The sequence below is a fragment of the Bos indicus genome, chromosome 4, assembly GCF_029378745.1.
Source record: "Bos indicus isolate NIAB-ARS_2022 breed Sahiwal x Tharparkar chromosome 4, NIAB-ARS_B.indTharparkar_mat_pri_1.0, whole genome shotgun sequence".
Lineage (NCBI taxonomy): Eukaryota > Metazoa > Chordata > Mammalia > Artiodactyla > Bovidae > Bos > Bos indicus.
In genome coordinates, this window is record NC_091763.1 from 57,557,066 (window position 1) to 57,574,836 (window position 17,771).

A 17,771-nucleotide genomic window follows, 5' to 3' on the forward strand; every position below is an offset into this window, starting at 1 on the left:
GGATTGAACCCAGTTCTCCCGCATTGCAGGTGGATTCTTTTCTCTATTGAAGGGTTCTTTCTTTTATACTCACGGGTTTGGGTTGGTTAGAATCACATAATCATATAAATTAATATATTTTATATATAAATATGTTTTCTAAACTCTAGTAAAATAAGGAATTTAATATGAAAATCATATCAGTATATGAATGTTGGTTTGTTTGACAGCTACCTAAGAAACAGGGATGGGAATTCCAGAAACCTTAAAAAGTTATTTCTAGACATGATTTTTGTTTCTTTTCTTAAACATGTGACTCCTCCCTGTAATCATTATTTACCAGAGATATCTGTCTTTAATCCCAGTTTTGATAGTGAACTTCAGTGTTATATAGTATTCTTCTGAAGAACTCTTTTGGTGTCTTTGAACATCAGTCAGTTCAGTCACTCAGTCATGTCCGACTCTTTGCGATCCCATGGACTGCAGCATGTCAGGCTTTCCTGTCCATCGCCAACTCCTGGAACTTGCTCAAACTCACGTCCATCAAGTCGGTGATACCAAATACCTCAACCTCTGTCACCCCCTTCTCCTCTTGCCTTCAATCTTTCCCAGCATCAGGGTCTTTTCCAATGAGTCAGTTCTTCACATCAGGTGGCCAAAGTATTGGAGTTTCAGCTTCAGCATCAGTCCTTCCAATGAATATTCAGGATTGATTTACTTTAGGATGGACTGGTTGGATCTCCTTGCAGTCAAAGGGACTCTCAAGGCTTTTCCAACGCTACAGTTCAAAAGCATCAATTATTTGGTGCTCAGCTTACTTTATGGTCCAACTCTTACATCCATACATGACTACTAGAAAAACCATAATTTTGACTATATGGACCTTTGCTAAGTAATGTCTCTGCTTTTTAGTTGCTGTGTAGGTTGCTCATAGCTTTTCTTCCAAGGATCAAACATCTTTTAATTTCATGGCTGCAGTCACCATCTGCAGTGATTTTTGAGCCCAAGAAAATAAAGTCTGTCACTGTTTCTCTTGTTTCCCCATCTATTTTCCATGAAGTGATTGGATCAGTTGCCATGATCTTCATTTTTTGACTGTTCAGTTTTAAGCCAGCCTTTTCACTCTCATCAAGAGGCTCTTTAGTTTTTCACTTTCTGCCGTAAGGGTGGTATCATCTGCATATCTGAGTTATTGGTATTTCTCCCGACAATCTTGATTCCAGCTTGTGGTTCATCTGGCCAAGCATTTCACATGATGTACTCTGTGTATAAGGTAAATAAGCCCGGTGACAGTATACAACCTTGACATACTCCTTTTCCAATTTGGTCCAGTCTGTTCCATGTCCAGTTCTAACCATTGCTTCTTGACCTGCAGGTAAGGTAAACTCTTTGATCATATTCCTGTAATAATGATACCTCTGTTGGTTTAAGAACTATTTGTCTTTATCAACCTTGAATCTGTTACCACAGATGACAGAGAGGTTATTTTATTACTGTCTGATTCTCTCTCTTCTAGGATTAGGAGTGTCAACTTATGTCCAAGGTTTACTCCATTATTTGTTCCAGAGGCTGGTAAACACTGTAAATGAATATCACAACCGAACGTTGAATCAATACCTTCAGACACTGAACCATATGTTTTAGTGAGAAGCTGTATTTTTCTTAAAATGATCACAGAATTCCATTAGTTTCTTGAAGATGTCTCAGAATTAGTAAAGATATACACACTGCTGTTGCTGCTGCTGCTAAGTCGCTTCAGTCATGTCCGACTCTGTGCGATCCCATAGACGGAAGCCCACCAGGCTCCCCTGTCCCTGGGATTCTCCAGGCAAGAACACTGGAGTGGGTTGCCATTTCCTTCTCCAATGCAGGAAAGACAAAAGTGAAAGGGAAGTCGCTCAGTCGTGTCCGACTCATAGTGACCCCATGGACTGCAGCCTACCAGGCTCTTCCGTCCATGGGATTTTCCAGGCAAGAGTACTGGAAAGGGGGTGCCATTGCCTTCTCCAGATATACACACTAACCACTATGAAAACTTCAAATGCTGTAACAGTTCATCCTTCTGAAAGCCTTGCTGAGGTCAGCCACAATTCATATTTCTATGCTTTGTTATTCTGGACCATATTACACTAATATTGAAGTTATATGTGATAAATTTGTTCTTAAGTCATTACTTATTTAAATACCTCACTTTACTTTTAAGAGAAAGCTATATCAATGTATCTGTGATATACCTAACCCCTTATTTGATGTTGACCATATGGCTTGTTTTGAAGATAAGCTAAGTGTTCTCTGATGTATGTGTAACTGAACTAGAGTAAGTAAATTCATGTCTATATGGGTTTGTCTATTTTCAGTAAGAATAAAAAGGAAATGTATCCTTTTCATGTGTTCCAAATTTTATGTGTCTTCTCACTTGGGAATGCTGAATGCTTCTTAGTCAATTCAAGAGGACCTTTGCTATATCATTAATGGAATGTTTAGGCCAGATTTTGGTAATAATCTATATTTTAATAGACTATTCTTTAAAGTTTGTATTTTAATACTTATTGGAATTTAAAGTATTTTAATAATTTAATATTTTAATTGGAATTAAAATTTGTATTTTAATTTTGGATACTTTAGTGGATATATGGACCATGGCAATAAAAATTAACTCAGATTTTTCCATTGTATTTCTGTGGATAAACAGTGTTTTATTTTTCCCTTGCCTCAGAGAAATAATATAAATTAATTTGGTGGTCAGCCTTAACAATAGATCAAGTTCTCACTTTTCAAATTAACACAGAAAAGTGGTCACTATTGTGTTGAAATTAGAGTCAGATTCTTTCTTTTTCCAGACTTCCATGATACTGATGATAGCATTTTGATTCTAGGCTGTTTTTGATTTTGATTCATGGCTATTTCTTTCCAGTATAATACTGCCGTGCTCCTAAGCAACAGCCTAATTAGCAATTCATCTGTTGGGGTAAAATAATATTATAATGATTAGACTGCAAGACTAAGGGTGAAAATACTAACATTTAAAGAGAAAATCATTTTAGTCTTTCTGTTTAGATTTATTCCCAAATGACCATTTGGGGTGTTTGATATTCTAAATTGCCTGTGATAATCATATTTTTTGGGGAAAAAAAACGTTTTACTTATTTGTTAGAATTTGTTTTGGCAATTTACAGCGATACAGAAAGAGAATGAATCAAAGAACATGTAGCCACAATATAATTACTATTAGTAAATCCCCATCTCCTAGAAAGTCAGCATTGTGGTGAACCTAAAGATATTCTTGATAGTTATATATACAATGAGAATTCTTTTCAGCTACTTGTGATAGCTGTGAGAACATTTTTTAAAGGGGATATATAATTTTAGTTGTTTTGTTTGCTTCATTGGTTACTCACCTATCACTTCTAATTTTTCATGTAAAAGGCTAACCTATGAAAATGCTATTCATAGCTGTTATAAGATTTTATAAGAGTGGATAGGGTAAGTTGGTCTTCCTCATAAAATACATAACCATTTTGGCAGTGGTAGATTTACCTTCTTGAATTTAACTTCCTCATATTTCTTGGGCAATCAATGTATGTTGGGAACAGGGGAAAGATAATTATCTATGTTTCTGTGCTTTGAAATAATTTATGGTAAGTAGACAGACATCTTGATGTTAACTAGTCTGAGGAGGGTGTTAGGCTAGTGTGTATGTGTATTAAGAGCAGTAATAGAATTAAGTTCCTATATCAACATGTGATAAATAAAACATTTTAGACCAAATGAAAAAAATTGATTTTCTGAATATTAGATTAAAATTTGAGCAAGGAAGTAGGATCATGATTTGCTTTGAGCATCTGTATTTATTCACCTGTAACAGAAATACTTCATTTCTGTGCTCACTGTAAGGTATCTATTCAGAGTATGTATTTACTGCAATTTCTCTAAGAAAAATGTAGCTTGAAATGGATTCTCAGCTTCCCCATATGTTTGTTATAGTTCTTCATGCAGATAGACATATACAAGGCACCTAAGCAAGTTCTTGCTGACCTATACAGTACCTGCATCCTATTAGGTCATATTTCAGCTCCTATGTTTTTGATAAATAGCCTGGCTCTTAAAAAGCTCTGTCCATGGTGCTGAAACCTCTTGTGATGTATGAGCATGCCTTGCTGATAAATTCTAATGTCAGCCTCTCTGTGATAGTGATTCATCAGGTTGTAAAATTTGTGTTTGGGAAACACACTGAATTAGCAAGTTTCATATTTTGTTTGTGGTAAAATTAACACAGTTTGTCCTTTTGTTTTAAAGAATTCATAACAATTACTTTAAAGCATTGCATTAACAGCTTGGATTTAATTAGATACTGTTAGTGCTATCACAAAAGCAAATGCCTAGTATTAACAAATACGTTGATATGACTTCAGTGCTAGAAATGATTACAGGCCAGTGACATATTGGTAAGAGGAAGGAAGCTTCTATAAGAACAATTAAGCAATTGATTTTGAATAGTTAAAGTAGCAATTAACAAGGAAGCCTTGTAGAGATAAGAAATTTGCATGTAGAAAGTAAGGCTTATTCCTGTTGGTGATTTTTTTTAATAGTTTCAGGATGTTTTATTTGTACATAGATACATTTTGGGGGGTAGAACTATGGATTTTTGTTTGTAAATATGACTAAAGCCTTAAAAAATCTTGGTAGTTTTTTCCAGGTGAAATTCTTGTATTTTTTGTATAAGATTCTAAATTACAAATATTAGTATTTCAATGATTCTCGATTTTTTAACCTGCATTCCTTTAGGTGCCTTAAATATAGTCATAGAGAACTGCATTTTTTCTCTTTTATTCTAAATTAGTCTCAGAATCTTTTCATTAGTAAAACAGTTCTCTTAAATTTCTCTTTAACTGTGGAACTTCTTCTACTATCAATTCTGTATATCTTAAGATTAAATTTAAAATTTTAGTCTCAGAAAATTGTAGTCTCCTAAAATTCTGAAATCTATTGTTATCCTGGGATAAAGAATCATCCACTTTGATTATAACTATCTTTAAGTCCATACCAACTGGGTAAGTTGCTACACAATTATATAAACCTCCTTCTTTGGGGGTCATATAGAGTATATTGTTTTCTTGCTGTATTTGCAATATAGAAGAGTGTTAGGTTATTTGTTTGTTATTGCAGTGTCATTAACTGTCATTAACTGTTTACAACCACAACAAGATTTGAAAATTACACATAGGTAAGTCCTACTGAGATTTGGTGATATTTTCTACAAAGCAAGCAGCCTAATATTGAGTTACTGCCAATTATTAAAATAAGACTTTCAGTTCCTTAAATATTGGGTTTATATTACATGAACCTAATAATTATATCTACTCCAAAAGCTTCTTGTTAAGAAAATCTTTAAGTGAATACATAATTTCCTAGAGGATTTGTTTTTGTCAATAAGGGGTTAAATACAATATTATTATTGCTGTTCAATATTGATAAAGTGCCTTCCAAGATCCATTTTTGTGCATTATAAATATATAGTTACACCCAGTAAAAGTGTCTTACTCTTAGCCTTCCAAATTTCATTATAGAAAAACACTTTTGGAAACACTGTCATTTAAATATCTGGTCAGATGGTATTTCCCAGAAATTATTCTTTATTTAGAAACAAAAACAAGACAAAAGCAACTGATTTTAATCCAAAATGTATTTTTCCTTATAAAAGAGGTCCACATACTCACTGTGTCTACTCTACAGAATTTGTCCATTTTATTACACCACCTGTCAATTCAAGTTTATCGGGTCACTGCAAAAACTCGTGGCTAATATGTGTAATACAACACAGGAGGAGGTATTGCTCAGTTCAACTATTCTTATATACTTAAAAAAAATACAGAAATGTTTTTGTCCACTTTAACTGTAGTCCAGACAGAAAAGTTACATGAAAGTTCTAGAAAATGGATTTATTTTATTTGGTTGCCACAGTACCCTTTGAAGCCAGTTAATTAAAATGCCGAACTTGTACATATGTCCATTGGTCAGGAGCAGCACTGGTGAAGCTTAAACTTCTTTCTGCAAAGTAATATTTCTCTGCCTTTTTTTTTTTTTAAGTATAACCACAGTCTTGAGTTTTTCCTTGAAGTAGATTTAGTTGGTTGTTTTTAGGACATGTTAGTTGGCACACCTATAACAGTTGCTTTTACTTCCAGTGCTGTACCTTTTTCTTTGCCTGTTTCCCAGAGGTTGATCAGAGGAGGATAAAGCTCACTGAATGCAAAGGTTGGTTTCTGTAAGTAATTCCTTACATAGTTATGTCCACCATCACAGTTGACTTCTTGAGAGAGGAAGCTGAAAAGACATATCACACCAATAATCCCCAGAGAGCCTCCAAGGCAAGCCATAAATGTTGTGGTGTTATTCTTTTCATACTCTTTTTGATCAGGGTCCAAACCTTTTGTGGTGACATTTACACATTGTTTTCTGCTTGTTTGGTAGATGGTGGGGATATCAATACAAATCTTATACTCAGTTGCTGGGTTCAGATGAGTAAGATTATACACCTTGACATCAGATGGTATTCGCGCACTTTGGGCAGCATGGGAATTCTCAGCCTTGACGAAGGCTGTCCACTTAATACTGGATTTGAGAATTTTAGAACTTGCTTTCCAAGACACCAGAACGGAATTGGCCTGAACATCTTTTATTTTAATATTCAAGGACCCATTGTTATCCTGGGGAAGAGACCCATCCACTTTGATCATAACAGACTTTAAGTCAGCACCCACCAGGTTAGTTGCTATGCAGGTATACAAACCCCCTTCTGCTGGGGTGATGCCGCTTATGTCAAGTGTGCCTTCAGAATGGACATAGAACTTATTTGTTAGAGTATTAGGCAAGAGTTTTTTACCAGAAGGTGTTATCCAGTAGATTTCAGGCTGTGGCTCTGCAGTAGCTCTACAGTGTAAGGAAACATAACTCCCAGCTTCTAAATCCAGATTGGAAGGAAAACTCTCAGGAGCTATAAGAGGGAGACAGATCTCCATCATTTCCCTAAAATGCACCTGCCGCACATTCTGGCCTTGGAATTCGGGCGGGTCCACACAAAACAGTGACTCTGGCTCCATAAATCGAATGTTGGTTTTGTTCATATTAATCCAACGGATGACACAGTCACACCTGATAGGATTGCTGTGTATGCTGATTTCCTTGAGGTTTGGCAGAGATTCAACTGTACCCTGGTACAGGGCACTAAGGGCATTGCTGTTAAGCATAAGTGATTCCAGCTTGGGCAGCCGGAAGAATGCATTTGGGTGAATGTAAGACAACCTGGGGTTGTTAGTCGCTTCTATTTTTCTTAAATCTGGTAAGTTATCCACAGCAAGACTGTCGATGGAAATCAGCTCAGGCATATTGTTTATTCCCAACTCTTTTAAGTGTAGCATATTGCTAAAATCTCCCCTCCGTATTCTGTTAATGGGATTTTTATTTAGATCCAAAAATTTGAGGTTTACTGCTTTTTGAAGAGCAACATTGGGCACTTTAATAAGCCTGTTGTCATAAAAAGAGATGCTTTCTAAGTTTTCAAGTCCAACCAAGGCGTTATCTGGTATTTCTGTGAGGTTTATACCAGCTATAACCAGGCTGCGAAGATTGATAAGAGGTTTAAAGTTCATATCTTTGATTCTGATGATTGGATTTTCCCCAATCATCAGAATCTCCAGATTGGGAAGAGCCTCAAACCACTTACTGTTGATCATCTGCAATCTGTTTGAATTGAGATGAAGTCGAAGAAGATTATGTAGGCCAATAAAGGCTCCTGGTGAAATTGTAGAAAGCAAGTTGTGATTAATATAGAGTTCTTGTAAGTTGCTTAGTCCAGACAGACATTTTTCAGGCAGCTCAGTAAGTTTGTTTTCTTCTAGGTATACAGAAAGAAGCTGAGGCATCTTTTTTACATTAATGTTGGTGACTGAAGATAAATTGTTTTGAGATAAGTCCAGGCCAGTAAGGTTTACTGGAAAGTCTATGGAGTATTCAATTTTTGCAATATTGTTAGTCTGTAGTAGCAGAATCTGTGTGTCAGCAGGCAGTCTGGCTGGGAAATTTGAAAGACCTAAATCATTACAATCCACGGTAGATGCCTCCATATAGATGGATCGAGGTGTAAACCAGGGCCGGATTTCACACGTACATAACTGTGGGCAATCTGCTTTTTTATCTACAGCTTGTACTAGGGTAGTGATAGCTAGGCCAAGTAGCACATGAATTTGGAGTGGCAGGTCCTTCATCTTAGCTTTCTTCTTCAGAAATTTAATGGGCCCTTAAGGATTCCACGGTCACTGCTAGTAAGATCAGTAAGAGCTGATTGATAAAAAAAATAGTTGCTTTTGTCAAATGATGAATGCCAGAGAACGGCAAAGATTTTCTTCATGGAAATAAGTGCCGGTGCCACAGTTGCATTGTCCAGAAATGCCATGCATATTGGAGAAAAGGCTTCTGTCTCCTTTATGATAGGATATGGATGTAACTTTTGAAGATGGAGTATGTATAGATGGTCACAGGAAATTAGGCAATTCATTTATTTAGGAGTATAATATTCACATCCCGTGCTAGTTCAGTACTTGCAGGAATAGCAGCATGATGCTAACTATAATAAAATAGAAAAGAAAAAAGAAAGATAATTAGTCCAAAGGAAACAATACAATACCCATTAACTAATTATGATTCTTATATATAATAGTCTTACTTTACAGTTAATTCAATATGTTTTGATGGCCTTATTCCCTGTTATTCCCTTATTCCCTGGGCCAATAGTAATTGGCCCAGAAATTGGACAGGCTGAGAAACTGTATCTTTAGAAAACTTAAATTACATTAAACATAAAGAATTTTTCTCTGTTTTTCCAATCTTTGGTTATTTTATTGCTTGTTATTACAAGCTATTATTTGTTGTTCTATTTGACAATTACGGTGGGGAGGGGAGAAAACCTTTCAGTGATGGCTTTTTTATTTTCTCTTAGAGAGGCAAAATTAAAAGGTTATAAATAAATGATAAATAAATAATGCTGTTCAGTTAAAAATCAAATGAATTAATCTGTGATTCCTCAGGTTTCCAGGAGACGACATTTAGAAACAAAATTATAAAATGATGTAGAAATTGTGGTATTTAGCTGAATTTTCCATTTTCATTCATACTTCTTTCCAAAGTCTCCTTTGTATAAAGTGACTTGAATTTTGTAGTCTTTGGAAAAGATTGTCTAACTTGCTGTAGATGCACTTGTATATTGTTATGCTTAGCTGAAATTCAGATTAATGTTAGACTGTTTTATTATCCCCTGAAAATAACTTATATTCCATTAGTTACAACAATGAAAAAGTAACTTTATCACATCAGTAAAACAGACACTTAGCTGTACCTTCTTTTAAACGGTTATTGATGTCTTTGTTGTAATAATAAGCAACTGCAAAGCCAAGTTGCAATTTTGATATTTGCTATATTATAAAATACCTACAACTTTCAGATGTTCACTCCACCTGTTATACTGCTGGTGAGTTCTCCCTGCAAATGTACAGGACAGCTGGAGCACGGCTGCCCTGTTCATTCTGAGACTGGTGCCTACCAGGAGTGAGTGAGTGAGTGAGTGAAGTTGCTCAGTCGTGTCCGACTCTTTGCGACCCCATGAACTGTAGCCTACCAGGCTCCTCCATCCATGGGATTTTCCAGGCAAGAATACTGGAGTGGGTTGCCATTTCTTTCTCCAGGAGATCTTCCCGACCCAGGGATTGAACCCAGGTCTCCCGCATTGTAGGCAGACGCTTTACTGTCTGAGCCACTCTGCTGAATAATCAGTCTGTGAATACTGTTCTTTCGTCTCTGCCCAGTGTTGACATTCATAATGGCATTGCTGACTGACTCTAACATTGGTGTTTCAATGACAGAGATAAATATATTTGGAGATATAGCTTCCACAGAGAGACAAAACTTTTTAATTTAATTTTTAAAATTCCTTGGTTTTAAAACTTGTGAAAAATTTACAATTCTGTCACAGCTTGTCCTCCTCTTATCCACTAAGACATCTGATAAAACTGGATCATGAAATTCAGATAACTACTAAGTTATCCTGAATTATCTTCTTTTTTTTAAAATTACTTCACTTATTTAATGATCAGAATTCTTTTTTTTTATAAAATACTCTTCAGATATTATTACTCTTAATCTGTTTTAAGTAGGCTCTAAGCCCCTTGAAAGAATTTAATGCAACTGCTTCTTCCCTGAAGATGCCTCATAAATCCTTAGACATCCATGATCTGGGGTCCCTCCTCTTTTTCTCTGTTTCTTGTCATCTTCTGCCATTCTCCTGCATGCAGCCTTCTCTCTGCCTATAGAACTGTAGATGGCGCAACTTCTCTCTGCCTGGATTGCCTGTTTCTTTGTTTTAAGTTAATTCTTGCTGTTTTGTCAATCTTCAGTTCAAGCATCACCTCTCTAGGAAGCCTTCCATATAACTCCTCCCCCCAAGTTGTACTTAGCTTCCTGCTAGTACAGGGTGGTTCCAGGGCCCCAGCACACATCTCTGTCAGAATTTTTAGTTGTTTTTCTCCCTCATCAGACACTCACTTCCTTTCATGCCTGAGATCTGCCTGATTTTGCAATCCCAGCTCCTGGGCATGATAATTAGAACACAGTAGATGCTCAAGAAAGGTTTTCAGTGAACTGATAAATGAATTACATTAATATATATATTCATCTTTCTATATACAATTTAAGCAGCTTGGTTTAATTTCCTAATTTCAAATCTAGCCAGTTTAATGCACATAAATCTACTATACAGAGTATGTGCTACCTTTATTGCTAAAATTCAAGGTTTAAATTTTAATGTAATACAAAAGAGCTAGATTTTAAAGAAAAGTCATCTAATATTATATCTTAGTTTATTCCTTAATTTTTTCAGTCAAAATTTAATGAACACCTATTATGTGCCATTTTGGGTTAATAGTTGGAGGATAAAAGGATGACTTAGATATGATTTCTTCCCTTCATAAGTTTTTAGTCTTTCAAGGGTGACACAAGTAAATAGGGAGAGGTACCAGGATAGAATTTTAAATAGAAAGCTATTGCATCTCTATTTTCAAAATGAAGAAAAAGCCTAGGTACAAAGTATAAAAGATATTTCAGTGTGTTGCCACAAATGTTAATAACTCAGTTGCGAACTGAGCAATCATAATTTCGGCCAATTAATCAGTTAGATCCAGTTTCTCTAGCAAAGAGAAACCTATGTTCTCCTTTATGTTAACTAAAGGATTAGAAATGTTCAAGGTAAAACATTCTTTTGGGGGGGATCTTAACCTAATGCCATTTTTTGTTTTTAAAATTTTTGTGTTTTCTTAAATTTATATTTACCTTTAATTAGAAACTCTTTTCTGACCTCATTTCATCATTTTGGCCTAGTCATATGCCCAAAACAACCAAATCTGAACTACATTTATTCTGTAAGCTTTTGAAAATAAGGAGAGTTCTAAAAGTAGTGAACACATTTGAGTTTTATTTTTCCAGGTCTGTAGGAAGAAATTGTCAGTATGGGGAGTACAATGGGAGATATGTAAATTGTGCCTTTTTTGTAACATTGATTTTTTTCTCATGTCTTTGGAAATGATGATGATGATACTTTCACTAATGGATTATTTGGCATGGATTGTTTGCAGGATAGTAAGGCAGTAATAACATCTTACATATTAGTGCTTTGCAGTTTTCAAAGACCTTTGATATCCATTGTTTATTTTATGTTAATAATGACCTTGAAACAGATTGCAGAGGGATTTTACCAGCTGTTTTTGTTTCTGTTTTTTTTTTTTTTGACAAGGGTATTGACAATCTATCTGCCTGGAATCACACAGCTAATAATTGATGAGGAGGAATTAGAACTCAGGCTTTATCTTTAGGCCTGCAGCTCTTTCTAGTAAGGCACATTGCCTATACATGGAAACATGTGATAAAATCATATTGACAAAGGTATTGCAGTGATTTATGTCTTAGGATGGGCTGGCATTACCTTTGTCTTCAGCTTTTCAAATTTAGAATATTAATATTATCAACCTACTAATAGTGAGCAGGGTGTGATCCACACTAACCAGACTCATAAGAGACAAGACCCAAATCCCAACACATTACAGTGAGAAATATGACTATCAAGAGTACAAATGTTAATATCTGAATCTGCCAGTCAATGCTTTTGCTTCATTTTAAAAATATACTTGGCAGTACAAATTATGAACCTGCAGTTTGTTTGTGAATATAGGTCGGAGCAGGGAATTTAGGTGAGATTTCTTATTATTGTCATCAGAAATGATAGTCTGAGATGCTTGCTTTAGTAAAGAGCATATATCATCACAGGAAACTGAACCTCCTGAGCCTCATGGCCTTTAGCATGGCCTCAGCCCCCAAAAGCTTATTGTGGGAAACTTTTTCCAGATTTATTCTTGGTCACTTCTCATCTGTGTCATGATAATTATTTGTTTACACTTCTTTTTCCCCTTACTTGCCAGAAAATTATTAGACAAAAGATTATTGCTAGACATGAGATTATTAGACTATTTCCTTACTAGATATAAGATTATTAGGTTATTACTTTCTAAATTATGAGGTCATTATTATTATTGTTAGAAACTGTGTTTAGCTTCCTTTTGATTTGATTATATTAGTGTATTTGATTGATTGATTAGTACCTAGGCCAGTATATAGGTCATTAAACAAATGTTTGCTACATGATAATTCACAATTATCTTTGTATAACTTGTGTTGGATGATAGCATATGGACTAGTGATTAAAATGACTTTTTGTCCTTAAGTAACTTAAAACACCAAAAACAGTGGTTAAAATCCCTCTGTAATCTATTTCAAGGTCATCACCTGAAAGAATGCAGGAGACCCCAGTTCGATTCCTGGGTCGGGAAGATCCACTGAAGAAGAGATAGGCTACCCACTCCAGCATACTTAGGCTTCCCTTATGGCTCAGCTGGTAGAGAAGCTTCCCACGATGCAGGAGATCTGGGTTCGATCCCTGGGTTGGGAAGATCCCCTGGAGAAGGAAAAGGCTACCCACTCCAGTATTCTGGCCTGGAGAATTCTATGGACTCTGTAGTCCATGGGGTTGCAAAGAGTTGAACATGACAGAGCGGCTTTCACTTGCAACTTAACAATTAGCAACATAGAAAAAAATAAATAAAGAGGAAAAGATATGCCCCCAGATTTTTATAGAATTTTTTTCTTATTGTTTCACAGTTAGAAAGTAGAAATATCACAGTTATACTGCAAAGTTTCCATTGGGAAAACAGAAAATGGTTCACTTTACTAGCACCAATTTAAAAACATAGCTGGTCTTTAGGTACACCTTAGCTTTATCAGTGAGAAAATGGTGTTTGTTGGTGGCAATTTTGAGACTTGGGCTAGATAGCAATTATATTGGTGATGTTGATTTTAGAAGGAGAATTTGTCATTTGTTCTTTATATGCATTGGTGTAAAAATTTTTTGTTTTAACTAACAAACTAGTTATGTCATTAAAAAATAAATGGACCAGCATCCCATCTTCACTTTTTGAGAATTTTAATGTATGTGCCCTAAATCCTCTTACTTTTATCCTCCTTCTCCCTCATCTTTCCCTCCTCTGTTTTTCCTCTTTTAATATATTGGAGTAAAAAGAGAAACTCTCTGAAAATGTTTTTTAAACTTAGAAAACTTGTATTATACAATTATTGATATACTTACTTAATTTCCTATACTCCATCAATTTGCTTGGATTTTATTTTTTTCTCCTAAGGAATGGGAAAAGTATACTTGAAAATATCAGTATTTCAAGTTAGGTTTAAAGATTTTAGGACTGTTGCTTGGGAAGATGATCTGGAACCTTGTATTGGGACTGGGATATAATAAGCCTTCAAATAAATACTTTATGATGGATGAATGTATGAATGGATGGATGTTTATAAAGTACATAACATATAGATAAAACATTGTCCTTCTCTTCTTCAAAATAAAGTAAGCCATATGCAATGAAACTTAATAATTGTAGATACATCTTCATTAAATGATTTCCTGTTATTAGTGTACACATCATATATATGGTCATACTTAGGAGCTAATAACTGGTTGATACTTAACTATTGCTAATTTCAGTTGCTTTTTCATTTAAAGCTTCTTTCGTAAGGTCATGTTTATACTTCCTTTTAGTTTTAAAGGCAACAGAATCTTCCATATATTAAAGCAAAGGTAAGCTGTAATTGAATATTATACAATTTCAGAAGACATTGTTAGTGGAATGTCACCAGGAATGAAAACTGACATCTCAATGAAATGTATTATATCAAGGCTCTTTTAAATGATTTGAATGAATGACTCATACAAGTCTAAAGGCAAACCCTATTAGAGTTTACCATCTATCTACTTCTTCATTTATTCTTCCATTCAGTCTTTCAGTAAGTATTTGCTGAGAGCCTACTGCATCAGTCAATGTGCTTTCATTTCTAGTCATTACATTTCATAAGATTTTTAACAATTGAAAGATTAAAAGTGACTTTTCTGTGACAAAGTGTAATTGGCAGTGTATGTAAGGCCTTTTTGGGGGTTGGCAAATTCAGAAGACTTTTAATTTTTCAATTTAAAAGGCATTTTAAGATGTAATTTTTCTCATAGTATCTTTATTTTTTTTCTGTTGGCTTCCCCATGTCAATTTTTGCCTGATATTCGGGAGAATAGCATTGAAACGTATATTATCATATGTGAAATGGATCTCCAGTCCAGGTTCGATGCATGATACACAGTGCTCAGGGCTGGTGCACTAGGATGACCCAGAGGAATGGGATGGGGAGGGAGGTGGGAGGGGGCTTCAGGATGGGGAACACATGTACACCCGTGGTGGATTCAGGTCAATGTATGGCAAAACCACTATGATATTGTAAAGTAATTAGCCTCCAATTGAAATTAATTTTTTTTAAATCCAAAAAAAAGTGTTTTATATGTTTTAAATTAAATAATGTGTGCAAATTAGACTCTGACCAGCAGTGTAAAAGCTCCCAGTTTTGGCCATTAAAAGAAAGCAATGTTAAGAATTCTCATATCTTAAGGATATTTTTTAATATTTGTGGACACTCATAACTTTAGATTTCTTCAAAATAAAAATAGAAATAGTTTCTATCTATAATTATATATGGAATTTTTGAGACCAAAAACTATTTTTTCCTTTGTAAAAAGATCTTAATTCTTTAGCTTCTTCTGTTTTTCTTTTTTCTTTTTATTTTATTTATTTATTTATTTATTTATTTTTCCTTCTGTTTTTCTACGTTTCTGAAACATTGACCAGACACCTCCTTTTCGGCAGACACTGTCGTAGCCACTGCAAAGTCAACAATAGATAAGATAAATTGTCTGTTCACCAAGTTCTCAGTTATTGAAGGAGAAAAGAGCAGAGGCTGCTGCACTGTAGAGCTGACTTGTAACAGCAGTATGTGCACTGCTCTGCAGATGCACAGAGGAGGAATTCATAGGTCTCTCTACCCAGCACGAGTAACTTGGGTCTTCTGTATTCTTTTATAATGCTTATAAAAACTCAACTGAAGTAGTGGGGAAACACGTGGGTAGGGAGATTTAATATCCAGTATCTTTCGGGTGAATTTTTACAATCCTGAAGCTTAAGAACAAAGTGTGGCTTCTTCCCCATACCTCATTATGTGTATTATAAAGACTGCAGAGTCTGAAGAAGTGAAACATTTGGATGCTTAAGTTCAAAAATTGTTAAAGATAGGAGGTTGCTATGGCTACATCAAAGCCCAGTTTTTCCTTTTCTTCTATAGCAAATTGCTAGCTAAGTTCATTTGTGTAAAGAACTTAAATTCTATTCTTCCATTATCTGACTTTACATTCCTTTGTTGTAAGACTCAGTCTTTCTTCAATTCTAATTGAAGGTTCTGTATCCCAAAGGTATTGTTGGACTATATCAAATGCATCCCTATAAAAGGTTATTATTTTTTTCCTTGAGAAATATATTTTCCAGTTTTTCAAAACATAATTGTTCTATGTCAACATTCAGGGAGTGGATAATGGTGACTATTTAGAGTAGTTTAATGAATGCCAACTTAAAATATTTAGATGTTAATAAAAAAATTGATAAATGTGAAGAAAATTTGCTTTGCATTATGAAATGTGGATCAAGTTTACTAGGTGATTGCGTGATTGAGGACAGGGCTTCTTACTTTCCTATGCCCCAAGTTATTGATCATTAGAATTTAGAAATTGGTTGTATGATCATTAAGGTTTTTTTCATATTCTAAGCTTATATGATACTACTCTGAACATGAAATATATTTTTAAAAATATCTAAAAAATAGCTGTGGGTAAATAGTTTTAACCTTTGTATTTAATTGATCACTTGTTTATATTAGGATCACTGAATTTTGGTCATTATGGTTTTTTTTTAATGCTATCAGATTGATTACCTGCCATTATTTCTATTTCATTTTATATTTATATCTAGTCAGTAAATGAAGAGAGTTACTTTAGTCATCATATTGAGATACACTAACCACTGGGTAAGTAAATTGCCTGAATTAGGTCCCTTGATGGAATAAATGAAGCAAAAATGAGTTGCTAGTAACTATTAATATTGGTATATGAACAATATATGCCTTATGATTTTTTTGCTAATCTGAAGGATATGGATTTTTAATAATATCAAAGTTTCAGCCACCTCAGTAAACTTAGCATCATATTAAATTAGTGTATTTTTGATGTCATACTAATTTTTAGCTAGAAATGGGCATAGAGATCTATTGATTCTCAACCTCATCTCAGTTATGAAACCCTTTGTTCAAATAACATCTAACCTAGACTCACAGTAGGTCAAACATAGGAAGGAAGATCTATTCTGATTAACATGCCAGGTGGATGGTGGAGGAGGGTCAGATTTGTGGAAATATTTAAATGCCACCCAGTCTGGTTTTACATCTGATCCTGAAGAGGCTCCAAAGACCATGGTTTTCTGAACCATCTATCACATCCTCTCTTAGAAGTAAGGTAATGAAGGTCCTCAGAGGTGAAATGACTCAGGCAAAGTGGTTCATTCTAGAAGGGTGTTGAAAATATGCAGAGACATTAGTGGCTCAAGTGGTAAAGAATCCGCTTGCAATGCGGGAGATGTGGGTTCAATCCCTGGGTTGGAAAGATCCCCTGGAGGAGGAAATGGCAACCCACTCCAGTTTTCTGGCTTGAGAATTCCCATGGACAGAGGAGCCTGGTGGGCTACAGTCCATGGGGTCCACAAGGTCTCAGAAGTCATGACTTAGCAACTAAGCAGTAACAACTATGTTCTTAGACATGATTGAGTGACTAACACTTTGACTTAGGCATTCTTTCTAATGCAAATTCCCCCACTGCCATCTCAGTCTAGGGACCTACCTCAGTGAGGTTTCTCTTCCTTGGCCTTGAAGTGAAGTGAAAGTCACTCAGTCATGTTCGACTCTTTGTGACCCCATGGACTATACAATCCATGGAATTCTCCAGGCCAGAATACTGGAGTGGGTAGCCTTTCCCTTCTCCAGGGGATCTTCCCAACGCAGGGATTGAACCCAGGTCTCCCACATTGCAGGTGGATTCTTTACCAACTGAGTCACAAGGGAAGCCCTTGGCCTTGACTGACTCTTAATTGGCCTTTGTCCTTTCAAGGTGGGAAGAATATCTAAGTGTGTTATGATAGCACTGAGTCTCCAAGGTAATTAGGAGCTGCATAAGGGATGGGGCAAGGAAGAAGCATGTGCTCTGGAGAAGAGTG

The 17,771-nt window shown here is 35.4% G+C and overlaps 2 protein-coding genes across 2 annotated transcripts in view; one reads left to right on the forward strand and one right to left on the reverse strand.

The window, feature by feature from the left end:
- Nucleotides 1–17,771, forward strand: part of IMMP2L (inner mitochondrial membrane peptidase subunit 2) — a 956,525-nt gene that overhangs the window by 453,624 nt on the left and 485,130 nt on the right. The window lies entirely within an intron of this gene.
- LRRN3 (leucine rich repeat neuronal 3) overlaps nucleotides 5,592–17,771 on the reverse strand; it is a 41,690-nt gene continuing 29,510 nt past the window's right edge. Inside the window, exon 2 of the mRNA XM_019958752.2 lies at nucleotides 5,592–8,602. Within this exon, the coding sequence (XP_019814311.2) occupies nucleotides 6,117–8,243 (2,127 nt within the window). The 5' untranslated portion in view covers nucleotides 8,244–8,602 and the 3' untranslated portion in view covers nucleotides 5,592–6,116. The remainder of the gene's footprint in view (nucleotides 8,603–17,771) is intronic.